The 22436-nt window shown below is 41.2% G+C and overlaps 3 protein-coding genes across 3 annotated transcripts; all 3 read left to right on the forward strand.

Moving 5' to 3' along the window:
* Window positions 1–255: 255 nt before the first annotated feature.
* On the forward strand, window positions 256–10004 carry LOC100987759 (protocadherin beta-18). The gene has a single exon (XM_003829139.5). The coding sequence runs from the start codon at window positions 7022–7024 to the stop codon at window positions 9386–9388; it is 2367 nt and encodes a 788-aa protein (XP_003829187.1). The 5' UTR covers window positions 256–7021; the 3' UTR covers window positions 9389–10004.
* A 2354-nt stretch (window positions 10005–12358) lies between these two features.
* Window positions 12359–21345, forward strand: LOC100987426 (protocadherin beta-15). Its single transcript, XM_003829138.6, has one exon. It carries the CDS (start codon window positions 18031–18033, stop codon window positions 20392–20394), a length of 2364 nt encoding a protein of 787 aa, XP_003829186.2. The 5' UTR covers window positions 12359–18030; the 3' UTR covers window positions 20395–21345.
* LOC100981506 (protocadherin beta-15) lies at window positions 12393–14734 on the forward strand. Its single transcript, XM_008954535.6, is given in 7 exon segments — window positions 12393–12745; window positions 12747–12807; window positions 12809–13808; window positions 13811–14112; window positions 14114–14250; window positions 14252–14568; window positions 14571–14734. Coding segments are annotated over 7 exon segments (2334 nt in total).
* Window positions 21346–22436: the final 1091 nt, after the last annotated feature.

Genomic DNA, 22436 nt, shown 5'->3' on the forward strand with positions numbered 1-22436 from the left:
TTCCATTGACCTGGCTGGAATGCAGTGGCACCATCATGGCTCACTGCAGCCTTGACTTCCTGGGTTCAGGTGATTCTCCTGCCTCAGCCTCCTGAGTAGCTGGACCACCAGCACAGGCCACCACGGCCTGGCTAATTCTTTTGTATTTTTTTTGTACAGATGGAATCTTGCCATGTTGCCCAGTCTGGTCTGGAACTCCTTGGCTCAAGCGATGTGCCCGCCTTAGCTAGTTTTTTGTTTTTGTTTTTTGAGACAAAGTCTCACTTTGTTGTCCAGGCTAGAGTGTAGTGGCAGGATCTTGGCTCACTGCAGCCTCGACATCCTGGGCTCAGGCAATCCTCCTGCTTCAGCCTACTAAATAGCTCAAACTACAGGCACCCGCCACGATGCCTAGCTAAATTTTTGTATATGTGGTAGAGATGGAGTTTTGCCATGTGGCCCAGGCTAGTCTCGAACTCCTGAACTCAAGTGATCCACCTGCTTTGGCCTCCCAACGTGCTAGGATTACAGGCATGAGCCATTACACCCGGCCTAGTTTTCTTTAAATACACCGTGTTTGCTAGCTTAAATTTTGTGTTGTTTATTACTAAAGCAGAAAATAATTTAGGGTCTTATCCTGGATAAAATAGCCTTCCATCAGATGAGTACAAAGCAAGAACTTCATAAGAAATTGAAATGAAGATTCAAACTGTTAAAGAAATGATTTCGTTTCACTTTCCTATTAATTATTGAGTAAATATAAAACATCATTAATACTTTGTGGCCTCTCTCAGATGCCTACAAAGAAGGAATGGGTAGGCATTTATGGTTTATAGTTGCCTCATCATGTAACATATTATATCTCAGCTCTAAAAGAAAGTTCTATAGAAGATTATAGATAGAGATTTTGATAACTGGAATGTAGTATGGATATAGGGCTAGTGTACATATACATTTTGAAATTGCTCTTACAAGATTAAATACTATTATAGACCAGATGATGTAGTAAAATGGAATTTCACTTGCCATTGTGAAATAGATGAAACAAATTCCAGTTTCCTTAGATTTCTTCCCTCTACTTCATGCAATTATCACTGATTTTATTTTTCATTTTAACAAGTAATTATTTATTGTGTGGATTTCTTAAAATTGATATTTAAACAATAAAATCCTGAAAAGAATATTTGGGTCCCCTTTTTCCCTCAGAGTCATAAGAGGCAAAACTGTGCTCTTAAGTCACTGCCAATGTAAAAACTGAAGTAACTAAAAACTAAAGAAAGAGAGAAGAAAGACTAGAATAAAATAGAAAAAAGTGAAATGGAAAGAGAAATAAAAGTGTATTTTTAACCTCAGTATTATCAATTATAAATGAAAATTTAAAATAGTATTGAAACTATAATGTTTCTAGAAATTAGGCTAACAAAGAAGTCAGAAAACCTTTGTGGAAAAGTGAATGATGTCAATAAAACATTAAATGAAATAATTAAATGTCTGAGTTAATTGAGACAGATGCTAGTTCCTTGATAGAACAACTTAATAAAGATCTATGCTTCCCAAAATAATTTATAAATTCAATGCAATTCCAGTGAAATCCATCATAAGTAGTTAAGGATCTAAAAATGGTTTCTAATATTAATATAGAAGAACAAGTTGCATGAAGAGCTAGGATAATTTTTAAAAAGAAAAATGAGGGAATGCCTTACATTATAGATATTAGTACATATTACAAATATGAAGTAAGTAAATCTATCTGAATGATTCAGGAACAGACTACCAGATAGAATAGAACCCAGGGTCAGATCCTCTTATATAAGACAACTTGGTCACAGGAGGTATCATAATAACTGGGGTTGGTGGAGAAGAGAGATTATTTAGCAAACGTTATTGGGGAGATTGGCTCACTATATACAGAAACAAAATCCCTATCTCATGTCATATAAAAACAACCTTCATATGTATGTAATAGGTGAATTTGAAATATTTGAATTGGAAGAGATGAAATAAATCTAGGTAAAAATATTCATATCATCTTAGTTTGGGTTTGGATTTCTTAACAAGGCTTTAAAGCACAAAAAAGAAAAATACAAACTGATGAATATTACTGCCTCAAAATTAAAGGATAGCACAGACAAACTAACAGATGACAGTGAGAAGCCACCTGCAGTATTTTAACTGGCAAGATTAATATTTACATTATTCAAATAACTCTTGTAAATCAACAACAACAAAGCCAGGAGAGACAATAGGATTTTTTAAGACAAAGGAAATGGAAATTCAAAAAAAGGGAAAACAGCCTGAAAATAGCTTTAAATGAAGTTCAACCCTTTTAGTTGGTGAAACATACACTAAAATTAGTAAAGATGAGAGATTTGGGTAATATCAAGTGGAATAATAGGAAATCACATGTACAGCCTATTTAGAGAGCTTTCTGATAGTATTTAGTAAAATTTAATATATATGTACTCTATAATTCAGCAATTCTATTGGAGTGTGTAAGCCAGAAAACTCTTAAAGAGCTTTACAAAATGATGTATATAAGAATATTCATCCTGAGAAAGTGAAGAATAGGACTCCACTTACATATCCATCAGTAAAGCAATTGATAAAATGTGTAACATGTTAGTGAAGGATTATTATGCAGTGATCAAAAGGAGTAAGCTAGACATGCAATCACATAAATAAATCTCAAATGTTTTAAAAGAAAAAAGACAAAGATTTATAGTACGGTGATATACACAATATCTTATATTTATAGAAATATGCAAATATATAAATACACATTATGAAGGGAGAGAAGAGAGAATATAGGAAAGCTATTTGTGCACATATAGGGGAATAAGGGGTATAGAAAGAAGTGAGAATGAATACCAATTAAATGGCAGTTGTCTCTTCCAAGAGATTGTTTCAATTCATTATGTCATTATAGAATTGATTTAGCACTGAACAGTTGAAGTTGTTTAAAAATACTATTATTTCTTAGCCTTCCAAAATAATCAGTTGCCCATAGAATATGAAAGCTAAGAGTTTACTTGTAATTTTGAGTTGCAACAATATCCCTGAGACTTTACATTTTTAATAAGGTTGGTAAAAATTATGTAGCACAATGATTTCACTGAAAACAATTAGCTATTAAGATATTAATATATTGTCAGGTTAAAGTTAATGTTAAAAGGAAACCCAGAGAGATAAGCAAGACCAAAATCTACTTTTTCCTTGGGAATCCTGGAAAACTTGAACCTCTATTAATAAGCATGGATCCCTAAGAGCCACACCCTTGGAGTGAGAGTAAACTGGAAATGGATGAACCCTTGTGGGGAATTTCAGCCTTGAACTTGATATTTAGCCTTAAAGTTGATTTAAAGTGATCATTGACAGTTCTCCCAGGAACTGATAGAATCAAATGCAGATCTTTTATGAAATCTAACTTCTTTTTTTTTCGAGACAGAGTTTCGCTCTTGTTGCCCAGGCTGGAGTGCAATGGCACGATCTCTGCCCACTACAACCTCCACCTCCTGGGTTTAAGCGATTCTCCTGCCTCAGCCTCCCTAGTAGCTGGGATTACAGGCATGCACCACCACGCCTGGCTATTTTTTTTTTTTTTTAAGTAGACATGGGGTTTCTCCATGTTGGTCAGGCTGGTCTTGAACTCCCTACCTCAGGTGATCCGCCTGCCTCAGCCTCCCAAAGTGCTGAGATTACAGGCGTGAGCCACCGCACCCAGTCAAAATCTGACTTCTTATAGTGAATGTGAATGTGACCTTACAGCTTTTTTTTTTTTTTGAGACGGAGTCTCGCTCTGTCGCCCAGTTTCTGAATGTTTGAACGTTTATTCACTCTAAGCCTCAAATCATTCATACAACTAATTTTTTATGTTCTTAACATAAACAGTCAAAGATAAGTGCATACACAAGAGAACGTGACACTATGAGTGAGAGCCAGCAGAAAAAAGGAACATAAAAATAAACTTGCAAGCATTTCAAATATTGTAATTATGAGACACAGTCTACAATATGCTAGGCACTTTAATTGAAATAAAAGTTAAACTTGAAGGTGTACAGGGAAAATACTATAAAATTTGACAGATTAGAAAACAAAATAGAACTCCTAGAAATGAAAAACTATAATAATCAAAATTTTAAACCGACTAGAAAATTTAATAGAAGATTAGATATAACTAAACAAATAATTACTGAAAAGAAAGATAGATGAGGATATAATTTATCCAATATGTAGGTCAGAAAGTTGATAAGATGAAAAATACAGAAGAGAATATTAGAAACAGAGGACAAAGTAAAAAAGTTTAACATATGTTTAACCAGAACCCAAGGAGATAAGAGAAAAATTGTATCAGAAGCAATAGTTAAAGAAATAACAACTTGAATTCTTCAGAATTGATGAAAACTTCAACAAGCAGATTTAAGAGACTTAAATAAACCTAACAGGATAAACTTAAAAAGATATCCATATCTAGAAACATTATATTGAAAGCTCAGAAAACCAAAGAAAAAGAGAAATCTTTTTTTTCAAAAGCCATGGGAAAAGGACATTGAACCCTCAAACACATGACAGACTGACAGCTATGCTCCATGTTTCTCAACAGTAGCAATAGAAAATAATAGAAAGTAAGATATCTTTAATGTACTGAAGGAAGTTGGCAAACATTTCTACCTAAATGGTCTTTGCATGTAAGAGTCATCAAATGAGAGCATGAACTCAACTTGATATCAGTTTAATTTTAAATTATTCCAGATGACAAGAAAGAAGTAGCGTAAAGACATTTTATCTCTTAAATGTGACTTCTTATAGTTTTCCTCTTTGCCCATCCCTTGCAACAATTCTGGGTCCAAGAGTTTGACCTATCTCTGTTTCTAGCCTTCTTCATCTCTAATGACATTCACTTCTACTCTAGCTTAGTCACCTATAACCATGGCCTCTCTCTGGAGATGGTAATCTCTGAAAACTACATCAAGTCTGAAGTCACAAATTCAAATATACTTCTTTTAATCTGCAACTTATTATCTTTCCTGAAGAGCTTTAATCACCATTTATGCCAAATGTGACTCTATAGCCCAAACGTCTTTCCTCAACTGCATTTATGTAATAGAAGCTAATTTATATAACTGTCTATATGGATGCTCAAACTCATCCATTTAAAATTAAAACTGTTCCCTTCCTCAAAACTAAATATACCTTCACCAGCTCCATATCTATTCCTCTTTCTTCTGCTCTTCCTGTGTTTATCAGTTAATAGAACCAACAGTCACTCAGTTCCCTAAGCCTGAAGACAAAGTACATTTACCTTCATGCCTTTCTACCCCACTCCTTCTATGTTTATCACCACACCCCTATTGTTTTATCATTCTAATACAACCCCTTCACTGCATTTCTAGTTGAGGCCAATGTTTCCTCTTACTTGTATTATTGCAACCATTTGTAATCAATCTCTCACCTTTAATCTTATTCCTCTCTAATTTATTCTCAACTCTGAAACAGGATAATCTTTTTAAAAAGTAGAAACATAATCATGCCACTTTCCTGTTTTAATTATAATCCCTTTAATAACCCTGCATTTCTACTGGCATAAAGTCCAAATGCTTTGACATGGTTAAAAAATATATGCTTATCTTTCCAATTTCAACTCTTACCACTTCTCTCCTCTTGCTCTATGTCTTAGCCATATTGATTTTATTTTATTTCCTCCAAATACTTCTCTTTATTTGCATTTGCACAATCTTGTTTTTAGTTTTCCTGAACAATTTTACCCCATACCCAATTTTTGTTTAAAGTACTCCTATTAGTTTTTAATGTATCAACTTAGAGAATACTTTCTCCAGAAAAATCTATCTTGTATTTCCAAATTCTGGTTAGATGACCATCATCAATGCCCTTGTAGTAGCATGAACTTCCTTTATCATGACATTCATTGTGCTCTATTTAAAATACATGGTCATTTTTCTGTCTCCCTCTTGCATGGCAGGAACTATGTCTGTTTACCATTCTATCCCTAACACTTACGACCATTCCTTGCACAAAGTGTATTCTCAATAACTATCTGCTAAACTAATTAATTAATAGATATATAAACATATTTAGAATTGTGCCTCTGGAAAGCCTGGGTCTGCAAATGATGAAATTCAGTTTCACAACTAAACTGAGGTCTAATTTGTTCACATTTTAAAAAATGTTTAACTGGACTTGCTTTTAGATTAAAAACCAGAAATGTTTTATTTTACTCACTACTTCTGAGCATTTATTTTCTACTCCTGCCAGCTAAGTCTCCTACTGAGTATCCCTAAATAAATCATACCATTTATGCAGCTCAAAATGTCCAACCTTTCCAAAGCAACTGTTTTCATATACCAGGTTCATTTTCAAGTACATGATCTCATTCCTCTTTTCTAAGAGTAGTTGTGGAGAGAGCTAAGACCTCTAATTCTCATTTCCAATTTTCCTAAAAATCTCTTGCCTACTAAGTCAATTACATGTAAGAGTATTCTTCACTATCTTTAGTTGTTTAATATATTGTCTTCACAGAGAGATCATAACTCATTTGAGGCAGGGGCTACATCTTAAATATGCTTCTTATATCTACTACAGCTATAGCAGATTGTGGCTGATGATGGAAAGGTATTAGCATCACATATCACAAAAATGCAACTCGGAAAATAGGCATACAGAAGGAGCATATAATTTAAATTTATAGACAAACACACAAGAAAAATTAATATTTTGTCTGAAACGTATTGGAATTTATCTAAAACCTGAAAATCTGCAGAGTCGCATGGTGGCGCTGCAGGATAAGACGGTGAAATTTTTGTAACCGCAGATGCTCTGGTTTTCCTTAACCATGGGAACTGAAAGCGCTGGAATACCAGGAGAAAATAGTCTTTCAAAAGGTAGGGCACCATCAACACCTTCGCGACAGGATTACGAGTTTCTAGATTCCCAAAGGTCCAGGCTGATAGGTGAGAGGAGCAACTTTAAGAGCTGCTAGAGACTGAGTTGAAACGTTTACGCCAGAAAGACGTTTGGCTAAGGAGCCATGGAGCCGGGAAAGGGAAGAGCTCAGCCGACAAGGCAAGTGCTGCTTTTCTTTGTTTTCCTGGGAGGGTCTTTGGTGTATTCTGAGACCTGGAGCTATTCCATAGCAGAGGAAATGGAGGTCGGCACCTTTATAGCCAACGTGGTGAAAGACATGGGTTTGGATGTGGAAGACCTGGCTGCACGGGGGGCCAGAGTCATCTTTGACGACTATAAACCTTATTTGCGATTGGATCCACAGAATGGCGACTTGCTCTTAAACGAGCAGCTGGACCGGGAGGCACTTTGTGATCTCACAGAGCCATGTATATTGCATTTCCAGGTGTTATTTGAAAATCCGTTGCAATTTTTTCGGGCTGAGCTTTTGGTCAAAGACATAAATGATCACACTCCCACGTTCCTAAACAATCATATACTTCTAAAAATCTCCGAAGGTGCTACTCTAGGAACCTTATTCCAAATAGATAGTGCGCAGGACTTGGATGTGGGAAAGAATGGTGTTCAAAACTATACAATAAGTCCCAATCCCCATTTCCACCTTAAATTACGGGACGGCGATGAGGGCAGAAAATATCCAGAGTTGGTACTGGACCAATCCCTGGATCGAGAAAAGGAGTCTCAGCTTAGTTTAACGCTAACAGCCGTGGATGGCGGGTCTCCGCCCAGGTCTGGGACTACACTGATTAACGTTGTGGTCCTGGACATCAATGACAATGCCCCTGAATTTGAGAAGCCAGTCTATGAAGTTCATGTACCTGAGAGCAGCCCTCTGGACTCCTTGATCATCAAAGCGTCTGCTACAGATTTAGATGCAGGAATAAATGGAGAACTGTCTTATTCATTTTCCCACGTCTCCAGAGATGTACGGAAAACATTTGAAATCCATCCAATTTCTGGCGAAGTCTATTTAAAAGCCCCTCTAGATTTCGAGATTATTCAATCTTATATCATAAATATTCAGGCCATTGACGGTGGGAGCCTTTCTGGAAAATCAAGCATTTTAGTTCGGGTTGTAGATGTGAATGACAACCCGCCAGAAATAGCCATGACATCTCTTACCAGCCCCATACCGGAAAACTCTTCACCTGAGATGGTGGTCGCTGTTTTCAGCATACGAGACCAAGACGCTGGAGACAATGGGAGAATGGTTTGCTCAATTCAGGACAACCTCCCCTTCGTCTTGAAGCCTACCTTCAAGAATTTTTACGCTCTGGTAACAGAGCACCCACTGGACAGAGAGATCAGAAATGAATATAACATCACCATCACCGTGACCGACTTGGGGACACCCAGGCTGAAAACCCAGCACAACCTAACCGTGCTGGTCTCCGACGTCAATGACAACGCCCCCGCCTTCACCCAAACCTCCTACACCCTGTTCGTCCGCGAGAACAACAGCCCCGCCCTGCACATCGGCAGTGTCAGCGCCACAGACAGAGACTCAGGCACCAACGCCCAGGTCACCTACTCGCTGCTGCCGCCCCAGGACCCGCACCTGCCCCTCGCCTCCCTGGTCTCCATCAACACAGACAACGGCCACCTATTCGCCCTCAGGTCTTTGGACTACGAGGCCCTGCAGGCTTTCGAGTTCCACGTGGGCGCCACAGACCGCGGCTCCCCGGCGTTGAGCAGCGAGGCGCTGGTGCGCGTGCTGGTGCTGGACGCCAACGACAACTCGCCCTTCGTGCTGTACCCGCTGCAGAACGGCTCGGCGCCCTGCACCGAGCTGGTACCCCGGGCGGCCGAGCCGGGCTACCTGGTGACCAAGGTGGTGGCGGTGGACGGCGACTCGGGCCAGAACGCCTGGCTGTCGTACCAGCTGCTCAAGGCCACAGAGCCCGGGCTGTTCGGCGTGTGGGCGCACAATGGCGAGGTGCGCACCGCCAGGCTGCTGAGCGAGCGCGACGTGGCCAAGCACAGGCTAGTGGTGCTGGTCAAGGACAATGGAGAGCCTCCGCGCTCGGCCACCGCCACGCTGCACTTGCTCCTGGTGGACGGCTTCTCCCAGCCCTACCTGCCTCTCCCGGAGGCGGCCCCCTCCCAGGCCCAGGCCGACTCGCTCACCGTCTACCTGGTGGTGGCGTTGGCCTCGGTGTCGTCGCTTTTCCTCTTCTCGGTGTTCCTGTTCGTGGCGGTGCGGCTGTGCAGGAGGAGCAGGGCGGCCTCGGTGGGTCGCTGCTCGGTGCCCGAGGGCCCCTTTCCAGGGCATCTGCTGGACGTGAGCGGCACCGGGACCCTATCCCAGAGCTACCAGTACGAGGTGTGTCTGACGGGAGGCTCAGGAGCAAATGAGTTCAAGTTCCTGAAGCCGGTGATTCCCAATCTCCTGTCCCGCGACAGCGACATGGAGAAAGCCCCACCTTTCTGAATGGTATGGAATGCAATTAGGGATCTGATTATGATGCAGAACTTTTAGAATGAGTCTATTCCTTTGAAATCTTATTCATTGTTATGCAGAGTTTTTCATTTTGGGTAACTGCATTTTACACAAGAGTTTTCAGAAGTTACAAGAATTTAAGTCTATTTTTTGTTGTTGTTTTAACCGTGAAAAAATTGAGAGAGCCGGAATTTGCTTAGTCATTGTTTTGAAATACAACCTCAAATAATATATTCACAAACACATTATTTTCCCTTCAAGTTTAATCGCACACTGGGTTCATTCATATTTTCTGAGTGTTCTGACTGTGGATCCTCTATCCAAAGCAGTTTTTATATAATTGAGAATATTATTATAGAGGTAAATGCATGATATGAATAAAAACATAATTGCTTGTTATCTGGTTAGGTTGGTTTCTGAGATGTTATCTAATTTAGGTTTCTTTCTTAAAAACCTATAATCTTTTCATTCTACTTTTCTGGCAAACATTGCAGAGAATTTTTCCTGTACTTAGGGTTTTTTTTCATAATTATTTGTGAACCATATATATGCTAGTAGAAGTTGTTTTATTTAAATAAATTCAAAACCTTGTTTGGATTAAGATGTATATATCCAGCTCATGCTCATTTCTTGTCTGAGAACTTCTCTATACTACCTAAGAGAGGTGATCACTAGTGTGATGCTTATTCCATTGCAGGCCTTCTTTTCTTACACACACACACACACACACACACACACACAGTTTGTTTGTTTGTTTGTTTGTTTTAAGAGATGAGGTCTTGCCATGTTCCACGGGCTAGTCTTGAACTCCTGGCCTTCAGTGATCGTACCGCATCAGCTTCCCAAATTGTTGGGATTACAGGCATGAGCCCTGATCATTTTTTATTGGTCCTGTGATAGATTCCTGATTTAAGCTGGAATAGCTACATTCTCCAAACCCCTAAATTTGTGATTGAGATATAGTTCATCTACCTTTTCCTCTTGAATAAGTGTTGAACATGGGCTGAGGTAGCCATGTTTATAAGTTTCTAGATAGAGAGAAAAAGAGGAAAAGAAAATGGAAGGAAAGAGTAAAAGTGAAAAGGAATAAGAGTGGAGGAGGCAGAAGCCTAGAAAACAGTAGAGACTAAAACAGCTACTTAGTTCTAGACCTGTCCACCTAAGTTCAGTTCCTCCTAAGTCTCCAATGTCTAATTGCCCTTGGGTTCTACAGTAAGACTCCATTGGTAATAGTAAAATTCCTTTGTTTAACCTATCTTGAAGGGGGATTTCTTGAAATCAAAAGAGACTTGAAAGGTATGTACAACCTTGAGTACTCAATTAGACTACCATGAAACCCTGGTCTTTTATTGCATGCTTCTAATATTAACTTAATGAATGAAATACAGGATGTACAAGCCTAGAGATAACAAATCTATACTAGAGGCTTATGTAACAAAATTTAAATTTGTAAATAATTTATGAGGTCTTTCAACAGATAAATGCTACAAAGGGCTTTATGAAATGTCTCATTAACTTTACCTCCATTATTTTATATGTCCCATGATTACTTTTTAAATAATACTTTTTGTTTAAAAAATAATAATAACACTGAAATTGTAAGTTTTGGGTGTCTGTACCTTTTCTCAGGATCATCATACCCTCCTTAGCAGACTCGTTCTTTTAAAAATTACTTGCTAAGCTCAGTGTGAACAAAATTATTTTTGTCATGTAATGTAAAACATTCTTGCTTCATAAATAATCCCAATTTATCGATCATATGGATTGATTCATGATTTCAGTTATAGTAATAAATATTTAATTAATATACTCTATTGCTAGAAAACCTCATGAAAGAAATTTAAGTTTCTGCCAAGCCTAGGAGCTAAGATCTTAGAAAGAGGAAACTTTATCCAAGAGATGAAAGATGGGAATGAAAAACTAACTTTGATTCATTGGGTTACTGACATAGGTACAAGCTTCTATCCCATTAATATTAAAAAATGCATAGACATTCAGGACACATTTTCTTGGACATGTAAATCCATAATAGTGAATTTGGACCCATGACCAAAATATTTCTATAAGGAAATTTGTCCATCAGATTTTGCCCATGACTGGCATGTTCTCATATTTTGAAAGTTTAATTAATCGAACTTGTTTGTATAGAAGAAAACATTCTAAAGTAGAATGTTGATTTGAGTTATTTATGCCTCAAGAGAAACCAATATGAACCACAATTCTTACACTTGGCTCATCCTTAGTTTTCTCAGTTAGCTAGATAATTAGAATGCCACAACACATAATAGTGTCTATTATTTAAACATTGTGAGTAAAACATTGGCTAAAGTTGGTACAGTTGGGAAGACCCACAAGTCTCCTCCCCCAAAATGTTTTCTCTTTCCTTAGAAGTAAAAATTTCAGTTCCATGCTAGGGTTTCAGTATTCCAATGAATCCACAAGAGATACATAATTGCTTACTAAAAATGAGTTGAGATCTTCTCCAGTTGGGAATATGCTTAACCTGCTATTTCAGGTGAACTTAACATATTTTCTTCTGCATTTTACTTTTTACTTTAACTTCAGCCTTTATAACCATGATCTTGGCTGGCTCCCTCTTCAAGGTCTCAGTGACTCTCAGCTTCAACATGTGTGTATCTCAGTATTAACAATAGATGGTGATGCTCTTTATAAATTATTTTAGATACTGAAACAAGTCAACATAACAAGCTCACAGTCCTTAGGCAATATTCACAAATAAGTTATCCACAACTCCTTAGGCTACCTATTGAGTTTGCATAATAAACCAGATTTAGCTAGTATATCACTTAAGTTTACACTCCTGAAATGTTAGAATGAATCTCTTCAACTACTGTGCTAGCAGTCATTAGATCCATCAAAGAGAAGAGGCTTTCTTAACCGAAAATTGTGTTGCTGCAAGGATTGATTCCCAGAGCAGATTGCCTACCAACCCAACATAGGCATCCGGACCCTGAATGCTGTTGGTGTTGGAGAAATGGAGGCTGAAAAGGAGCACTTTCCTAGAATAAGACAAGTGCTGCTTCTCTTTGTTATGCTGTCTCAGACTTGTGCGGAGTGGAATATACTGTGCGGAGTGGAATATACTGTAGCAGAAGAAACAGAAAGTGGTTCTTTTGTGGCCAATCTAACAAAGGACCCAGGGCTAGAAGTAAGAGAAATATACCAGTGGAGGCCTCGGGTCATTTTTAACAATAACAAAAAATATTTTCAGCTGAAACTTCAGACCGGAGACCTGCAAGTAAATGAGACATTGCATCGGGAAGAATTGTGTAGACTCACTGAGCCTTGTGTGCTGCAATTCCAAGTGTTACTGGAAGAACCTTTGGAGGTTTAAACTTTTGGTCAGTGACATAAACACAATTCCCCTGTATTCCCAGAAGCAGAAATTATTTTGAAATCATGGAAAATACTCCTCCAGGAACTGTGTTTCCTCTGAAAAATACACAAGATTTGGATGTGGGCATCAATAACATCCAAAACTACACCATCTACCCCTACTCCCATGTCCACGCTCTCACCCAAAATGGCAGTGAAGGCAGAAAATACCCAGAGCTGGTTCTGGACAAAGCCCTGGATCGGGAGGAGCAGGCTGAGCTCAGGTTAACTCTCATGGCAGTAGATGGCGGGACTCCTCCCAGAACTGGGACTGCTCTGGTCCTCATTGAAATCTTGGACATCAATGACAATGCACCTGAGTTTGTGTAGCCACTCTATCAGGTGCAGATATCAGAAAACAGCCCCCTGGAGTCCCTTGTTGCCACTGTTTCCGCTAGAGATTCAGACATAGGAATTAATGGTGAGATATTCTACTCATTTTTTTATGGTGATGAGATTTCTAAGACATTTGCACTTAATGAACGAAGGGGAGAAATTAAAATAATCAGAAAACTAGATTTTGAAAAAATTGTGTCATATCAGGTGGATATTAAAGCCTCTGATGGGGCAGGTCTTTCTGGAAAATGCACTGTCATAATACAGGTGGTAGATGTCAACGATAACGCTCCGGAACTGACCATGGCTTCATTCACAAGCCCCATCCGCGAAAATTCTCCCGAGACCGTTGCAGCTCTTTTCAGCATTCAAGACCGCGATTCTGGGGAAAATGGAAGAATAGTTTGCTCAATTCAAAATGATGTTCCGTTCATGCTGAAACCTTCCGTTGAGAATTTATACTGGCTGTTAACAGAAGGACCACTGGACAAAGAGATTAGAGCCGAGTACATCATCAACACAGCCACGGACTTGGGGACTCCTAGGCTGAAAACGGAGTACAACATAACGGTGCTGGTCTCCTACGTCAATGACAACGCCCCCGCCTTCACCTAAACCTCTTACACCCTGTTCGTCCGCAAGAACAACAGCCCCGCCCTGCATATTGGCAGCGTCAGCACCGCAGAGACTCGGGCACCAACATCCAGGTCACCTACTCGCTGCTGCCGCCCCGGAACCCGCACCTGCCCCTCGTCTCCCTGGTCTCCATCAACACAGACAACGGCCACCTGTTCGCCCTCAGGTCGCTGGACTACGAGGCCCTGCAGGAGTTCGAGTTCCGCGTGGGCGCTTCAGACCGCGGCTCCACGGCGCTGAGCAGCGAGGCGCTGGTGCGCGTGCTGGTGCTGGACGCCAACGACAACTCGCCCTTCGTGCTGTTCCCGCTGCAGAACGGCTCCGCGCCCTGCACCGAGCTGATGCCCCGGGCGGGCCGCCAAGCCGGGCTACCTGGTGACCAAGGTGGTGGCGGTGGACGCTGACTCGGGCCAGAACGCCTGGCTGTCGTACCAGTTGCTCAAGGCCACGGAGCCCGGGCTGTTCGGCGTGTGGGCGTACAATGCACTGCCAGGCTGCTGAGCGTGACACAGCCAAGCACAGGCTGATGGTCCTGGTCAAGGACAATGGCGAGCCTCCGCGCTCGGCCACCGCCACGCTGCGCGTGCTCCTGGTGGATGGCTTCTCCCTGCCCTACTTGCCGTTCCCTGAAGCGGCCCCGGCCCAGGCCCAGGCCGACTTGCTCACCGTCTACCTGGTGGTGGCGTTGGCCTTGGTGTCGTCGTTCTTCCTCTTCTTGGTGCTCCTGTTCGTGGCAGTGCGGCTGTGCAGGAGGAGCAGGGAGGCCTCACTGGGTCGCTGCTCGGTGCCCGAAGACCCCTTTCCAGGCATCTGGTGGACGTGAGCGACACCAGGACCCTATCCCAGAGGTACAAGTATGAAGTGTTTCTGAAGCGAGGCTCCGGGACAAATGAATTCAAATTCCTGAAGTCTGTTATCCCTAAGCATCCGGGCGCTGTGAATGATGGGAGGAAAAGTCCAACTTTGTAAATGGTTTTGGATTCAATTAAGAATCTGTAGATTTCTCAGAGCATTTAGGATAAAGGTTAGTCCTTTATCAATATATTAAGTCTCTGTTATGTTTTTTGTGCTATATAGATTTTCTAAGATTTTGCTGATTTCATTTTCCTACTTAAGATTAGACATTTTCTTTGATTATTTGTTCATACTTAGTCTCCTTTTATCATGTCCATTTTGATGAATACAACTTTCAGGTTTACTCATTAATGAAAAGTAATATTTGTTCAATTTATCAACTTTTCAAAATCACAGGCTGTTGACTTGAAGACTCCAGCTCCGTTCTGTTTCATTAAAGAAAGCTTTTCTAAACTTTTGATGCTTAGAAGACAGGAATGATGATATAGTGATTATTAGTACATATTCTATTGATTCTGTCTTATACTTACCTGTCTTGAATTTTTAAATGGAGAAGCGTCTGCAAAAATTGCATCGTTTTATTTCACAATAGCTTGAAGTGGGAAAGACTACATTTTTCCCCAAACTTAAAGACTTTTCTGCTCTTTTTATAACCTTCACTCCATAACATATATGAGCATTATTATTACGATTATTGAGACAGAGTTTCACTCTTGTCGCCCAGGCTGGAGTGCAATGGCGTGATCTGGGCTCACTGCAACCTCGCCTCCCCGGTTCAAGCGATTCTACTGCCTCAGCCTCCCGAGTAGCTGGGATTACAGGCTCCTTGTTTTAGTAGAGATGGGGTTTCACCATGTTGGCCAAACTCAAACTCAGACCAGTTTGGCTGGTCTCAAACTCCTGACCTCAGGTGATACACTCGCCTCTGCCTCCCAAAGTGTGGCATTACAGGTGTGAGCCACCTTGCCCGGCCATACGAGCATCTTTAGTGATTATTAGATTATCTCAAGATTTTAAAATCATAGCTCCCTTTTGTAGTGTCTATCTAGCCCACCTGATCTTTTTCTGGAAAATTCTCCCTGTCTGTGGCTGAAGTGTAATGTTGCAGCCACATTTATTTTATATGACCCACCTCCTTCTGTGATCTCAAACACAAAAATAAGATGATCCTAGCTGGCCTAATCTGATTCTCTCTGTTTAAAAAAAAAATGGCTTTAAGAACCAGATACAACATAGTCTCTTTGTTAGGAACATAAGCAGAAAGTGGTGTCATATTTGGCTAAACACTTGCAAAGAAATACAGAACATCAATCTATTGAGAGACAAGAAAAAAAATAAGGTACCAAAAGAATGACCTTGTCATAGATTTTCCTGTTTTAGATTTTCCAGTCCCTCCCAAGTCTTTTTCCCTTAGGTTGCTGGAGACAAATTTGTGCTCTTTAATAAATTTCCCTCTAACTAAGAGATCTAAGTGAGGTTTTTGTTGTCAAAAGCATGTTTAGATATTCTTGCATTGTTGATAAGTTAGACCTTTCTTCCTATTGAGTTTTTATTGTGGCTTTTCATATTAGTATGACAACATTTGGGATCAAGGAGGTTGTAAAATATTAGTAGTCTATAAGGGACATGCACTAGCTTTTGTCAGAATATACAATTTTGAGAAAAACTGAGGGATCTTTCCAATGGTACAGTCTTTGAAGTGTTAAATAGAAATTCTTAGAAAATTTTATTATATAAGAGTTTTGAATATCATAAGTGTCATAATAACATTACTGTAAAAAAAACCTTGACAATGAAAAATGTGTGTCTAAAAGAGACATAATCCTTATCTTTAGGATCATCATAATCTTGTTATGTTCTTTCTTTCTATCATATAATATATCCCTTGCTTATGGGTAGCTAAGTAGTTTTGCCATTTAATGAAATGACATTTTAGGTCATTCTGAGTTATTTCACATTACTATTTAAAGGGCATAGGAAATAGCTACCTTATGAACATGCTGTCTTTGTTTATCCATCTTATATAATGAACTTGAATCCCAGAAGAAGAGGGGACTTCTACAGTAGGAGGAGAACCTATCTGTCAGAATGTTTAAATTAATTGTGATTTATTAATGGATCAATTTAACAAATATTTATTGAGCACCTACCATGTGCCAGGGATTATTTTAGATATTGGGGATGCAGCAGTGAACAAAATGAAGTTCTAACATGTGAGGTTGAAACAGAAAGGAAACAACTAAATAAGTACATGTATACTACGTCAGATAATAAATACGAGGGAGACAAGGCAGGGCTGGGTACAGCAGCTCATGCCTATAACCCCAGCACTTTGGGAGGCTGAGGCAGGAGGATTGCTTGAGCTCAGAAATTTGAGACCAGCCCGGGCAACATAGCAAGACCTCATCTTTACAAATAATTAAAACATTAGCCAGGCATGGTGATGCTCAACTGTGGTCCCAGCTACAGTTGCTGAGGTGGGGGGATTGCTTGAGCCTGGGTAGTCAAGGCTGCAATGAGCAGTGATTGTGCCACTGCACTCCCTCCTGGACAACAGAGCAAGACCCCATCTCAAAAAAAAAAAAAAGGAAAAATGAAAAGAAAAAAGAGAAAAAGCAAAGTAAGAGATATAGGAATTGCCTTCATATGTATTTTTCCACAGTTTAAAATTTTCATAAAATCATAACTCTCTGACTTTATGTAGAAAGGATATCACACTGGAATGAACGTGTAGCTTTTTCTTGATGTAATCCAACCAATGGGAGCACAATTCTGGTACATAGGCTGTCTAGAATTTGAAAGAAATCAAAGAATTCATTTTGTTTTGCTGAGAAATTTTTAAGAAATCACATGGCTTTGTGTTATTATTATTACAAGATGACTGATCACTATTATGTCTTCTTTCACTTCTCAATTTCCCTCAGAACGCTACACCCAGACTACAGGTTCTGGAGGGTGGGGACCATGTCTGGGTTGTTTACTGATGTATTTCATAATTTGGCACATAGAGACCAATAATACTCCTTTAAATGAAGAAATTAATAATTACCATTGCGTGATATTGTGATTACATCATTTCCTCCCAATTTCCAAACTCCTAATAGAATAGAGAATAGATCAATTGTAGCAATTCGTTTCGAAGCAAAGACAACGCATGGTGGCGCTGCAGGCTAAGGCTTCAAAAAAAGGAAAAGGAAAAAGCCCATGAAATGCTACTAGCTACTTCAGACCTCTTTCAGCCTAAGAGGAAAGCCTGTTAGCAGAGCACGGACCAGTGTCTCCGGAGAATGCTATTCTCCTACATTTCCGGACAGGTTATCAACGCACAGATCGATCACTGCCTCTGTCCCATCGCTCCCTGAAGTAGCTCTGACTCCGGTTCCTTGAAAGGGGCGTGTGCAGAAGTAAAGATGGAGCCTGCAGGGGAGCGCTTTCCCGAACAAAGGCAAGTCCTGATTCTCCTTCTTTTACTGGAAGTGACTCTGGCAGGCTGGGAACCCCGTCGCTATTCTGTGATGGAGGAAACAGAGAGAGGTTCTTTTGTAGCCAACCTGGCCAATGACCTAGGGCTGGGAGTGGGGGAGCTAGCCGAGCGGGGAGCCCGGGTAGTTTCTGAGGATAACGAACAAGGCTTGCAGCTTGATCTGCAGACCGGGCAGTTGATATTAAATGAGAAGCTGGACCGGGAGAAGCTGTGTGGCCCTACTGAGCCCTGTATAATGCATTTCCAAGTGTTACTGAAAAAACCTTTGGAAGTATTTCGAGCTGAACTACTAGTGACAGACATAAACGATCATTCTCCTGAATTTCCTGAAAGAGAAATTACCCTGAAAATCCCAGAAACTAGCTCCCTTGGGACTGTGTTTCCTCTGAAAAAAGCTCGGGACTTGGACGTGGGCAGCAATAATGTTCAAAACTACAATATTTCTCCCAATTCTCATTTCCATGTTTCCACTCGCACCCGAGGGGATGGCAGGAAATACCCAGAGCTGGTGCTGGACACAGAACTGGATCGCGAGGAGCAGGCCGAGCTCAGATTAACCTTGACAGCGGTGGACGGTGGCTCTCCACCCCGATCTGGCACCGTCCAGATCCTCATCTTGGTCTTGGACGCCAATGACAATGCCCCGGAGTTTGCGCAGGCGCTCTACGAGGTGCAGGTCCCAGAGAACAGCCCAGTAGGCTCCCTAGTTGTCAAGGTCTCTGCTAGGGATTTAGACACTGGGACAAATGGAGAGATATCATACTCCCTTTATTACAGCTCTGAGGAGATAAACAAACCTTTTGAGCTAAGCAGCCTTTCAGGAGAAATTCGACTAATTAAAAAACTAGATTTTGAGACAATGTCTTCGTATGATCTAGATATAGAGGCATCTGATGGCGGGGGACTTTCTGGAAAATGCTCTGTCTCTGTTAAGGTGCTGGATGTTAACGATAACTTCCCGGAACTAAGTATTTCATCACTTACCAGCCCTATTCCCGAGAATTCTCCAGAGACAGAAGTGGCCCTGTTTAGGATTAGAGACCGAGACTCTGGGGAAAATGGAAAAATGATTTGCTCAATTCAGGATGATGTTCCTTTTAAGCTAAAACCTTCTGTTGAGAATTTCTACAGGCTGGTAACAGAAGGGGCGCTGGACAGAGAGACCAGAGCCGAGTACAACGTCACCATCACCATCACAGACTTGGGGACTCCAAGGCTGAAAACCCAGCACAACATAACCGTGCTGGTCTCCGACGTCAATGACAACGCCCCCGCCTTCACCCAAACCTCCTACACCCTGTTCGTCCGCGAGAACAACAGCCCCGCCCTGCACATCGGCAGCGTCAGCGCCACAGACAGAGACTCAGGCACCAACGCCCAGGTCACCTACTCGCTGCTGCCGCCCCAGGACCCGCACCTGCCCCTCGCCTCCCTGGTCTCCATTAACACAGACAACGGCCACCTGTTCGCCCTCAGGTCGCTGGACTACGAGGCCCTGCAGGCTTTCGAGTTCCACGTGGGCGCCACAGACCGCGGCTCCCCGGCGCTGAGCAGCGAGGCACTGGTGCGCGTGCTGGTGCTGGACGCCAATGACAACTCGCCCTTCGTGCTGTACCCGCTGCAGAACGGCTCCGCGCCCTGCACCGAGCTGGTGCCCCGGGCGGCCGAGCCGGGCTACGTGGTGACCAAGGTGGTGGCGGTGGACGGCGACTCGGGCCAGAACGCCTGGCTGTCGTACCAGCTGCTCAAGGCCACGGAGCCCGGGCTATTCGGCGTGTGGGCGCACAATGGCGAGGTGCGCACCGCCAGGCTGCTGAGCGAGCGCGACGTGGCCAAGCACAGGCTAGTGGTGCTGGTCAAGGACAATGGCGAGCCTCCGCGCTCGGCCACCGCCACGCTGCAAGTGCTCCTGGTGGATGGCTTCTCCCAGCCCTACCTGCCGCTCCCAGAGGCGGCCCCGGCCCAAGCCCAGGCCGACTCGCTTACCGTCTACCTGGTGGTGGCGTTGGCCTCGGTGTCGTCGCTCTTCCTCTTCTCGGTGCTCCTGTTCGTGGCAGTGCGGCTGTGCAGGAGGAGCAGGGCGGCCTCGGTGGGTCGCTACTCGGTGCCCGAGGGCCCCTTTCCAGGGCATCGGGTGGACGTGAGCGGCACCGGGACTCTGTCCCAGAGCTACCAGTACGAGGTGTGTCTGACGGGAGGCTCTGAAAGTAATGATTTCAAGTTCTTGAAGCCTATATTCCCCAATATTGTAAGCCAGGACTCTAGGAGGAAATCAGAATTTCTAGAATAATGTAGGTATCTGTAGCTTTCCTACCGTCTGTTAATTTTGTCTTCCTCACTTTTCACCTTAGTTTTTTTTAACCCTTTAGTAATCTTGAATTCTACTTTTTAAAAAATTTCTACTGTTGTCTTTAGTAATGTTACTCATTTCCTTGGTCTGATTGTTAGATAGTTTTCAAATTATTGTATTATTATAAATATTTTATATCAGGAAAGTTCATATTTCTGAATAAATTAATAGTATTCATTCCTGAAGGGTAATATGAAAGTTAACCCCACCTAATAAACATAACTCTAATTCTGAAAGTACCTTTCACACTATATGACACTACATAAGAATGTATGATTTTTGAAGTCATATTTTAAGGTTTTTTATAGTTTTTCTTATTCACACAGCTCTGACTTTTTGACAAAAGTTTGGGGTGTAATCATTTCATATTTATCCATATGTAATTTCTTCCAAGCTTCATATTTGGAGTTTTGTTTTTTCCAATAAGGAGCAACATGGATAAGTTTAAGCTACTCTTTTCAAGATCACACTTGTAAGCATTAGATTTTCATTCTAAAACACATATGTCATCTCATAAAAATATATCTGCATAGTGTATTCTTTCTCATGTAAATTAACACAGAAAAGACTAATGGGTTCTTCCTTATCTCTATCTAATGTTATGATCCTATTGGGGGGACTGGACAGGCTTTCTAATACCCAGATTTACTGTGTTTAAGGTGTTCGTATAAGGCCAATAGACACTAGGACCAAGTAATGCATCTCCTGCAATTTCCTCTTTCCACAGCAGGAAAATCTTAACTGAGTTCCAAACTCTGGGCTTAGAGGAGTTTCTGATGGTACAGTATGCCACCATCTACTTGTCTTTGGATGGCAACATTGTTCTGATTCATAAGGAATTTGAAAGAAAATACATTGTAGAATTCATATTAAACAAAATTTATTAAAGGATATGTTGGTGAAGGAGTTGAATTATTTGAGGAAAAAACATCTGCTCTCTTGTCAGGACTTTTCTGTCTCCAGGAGCTTCTCAACTTTGCAGATACTCTAGAATGGTATTGCATGCAAAATAATGACCGCCAAGATGTTCCTGCCCTAATCCCCAGAACCTATGAATATGTTATATTGCAAAGAAATTAAGGTTCAAACAGAATTAAGGTTGCCAATCAGCTAAACGTAAAATAGGGAGATTCTCCTAGATAATCTGGGTGGGTCTATTTCAATCAGTGGAAAGGCCATAAAAGCAGAGTTGAGTCTTCCCTGAGATGAAAAAGAAATTTTGTTTAAGGACAGCAGCTTCGGCTTATGCCCCAGAATTCCAGTCTGCCCCTCGTAACTGCCTGCTGTACAGATTTTGGACTTGTCCAGCCACGTTTCAAAACTGAATAAGTCACTTTCTTGCAATAAATTGATTACTATACATCTGCTGCCTGTTTCTCTGGCTGAACTCCAACTAACACAGATTTTGATACCTGGAAGTGGGATGCTACTGTAATAAACACTTAAAATGTGCAGGTGGCTTCTGAATTGGACAGTGGGCAGAGGCTGGAAGAACTTTGACAGGCATGACAGAAAAAGTCTCGCTTGCTTTGGACAGAGTGTTAGCAGAAATATGGTGTTAACAAATCTGCTAGTAAGGACTCAGAATGAAGTGAGGAGCATGTTGGAGAAACATGTTGCCTTAGAGAATACCACATCACTTTAAATAGATTGTAAGTAGAAATATGGATGTTAAAGTCTCTGCTGGTGAGGGTGCAGAAATGAGGAAAATATTATTGGAAATTGAAGAAAAGGGAATCCTTTTACATGGTGGAAGAAAAATTAGCTGAATTGTGTCCTGTAGTTATGTAGAAAGAACTTTTAAGCAATGAACTTGGGAGATTTCACTGAGATTTTCAGGCAAAGGGTTGAATGTATAGCCTGTTTTTTTCTTGCTGCTTATAGTAAAATGTGAGAGGGAAAAGAATGAGAGGAATTAGATTGAGAGAAGAACTGTGAAGCAAAAAGGAACCCAGACTTGATGGTTGGGGAAATTCTCACCC

Source organism: Pan paniscus, chromosome 4, assembly GCF_029289425.2.
Source record: "Pan paniscus chromosome 4, NHGRI_mPanPan1-v2.0_pri, whole genome shotgun sequence".
In the NCBI taxonomy this organism is placed as follows: domain Eukaryota; kingdom Metazoa; phylum Chordata; class Mammalia; order Primates; family Hominidae; genus Pan; species Pan paniscus.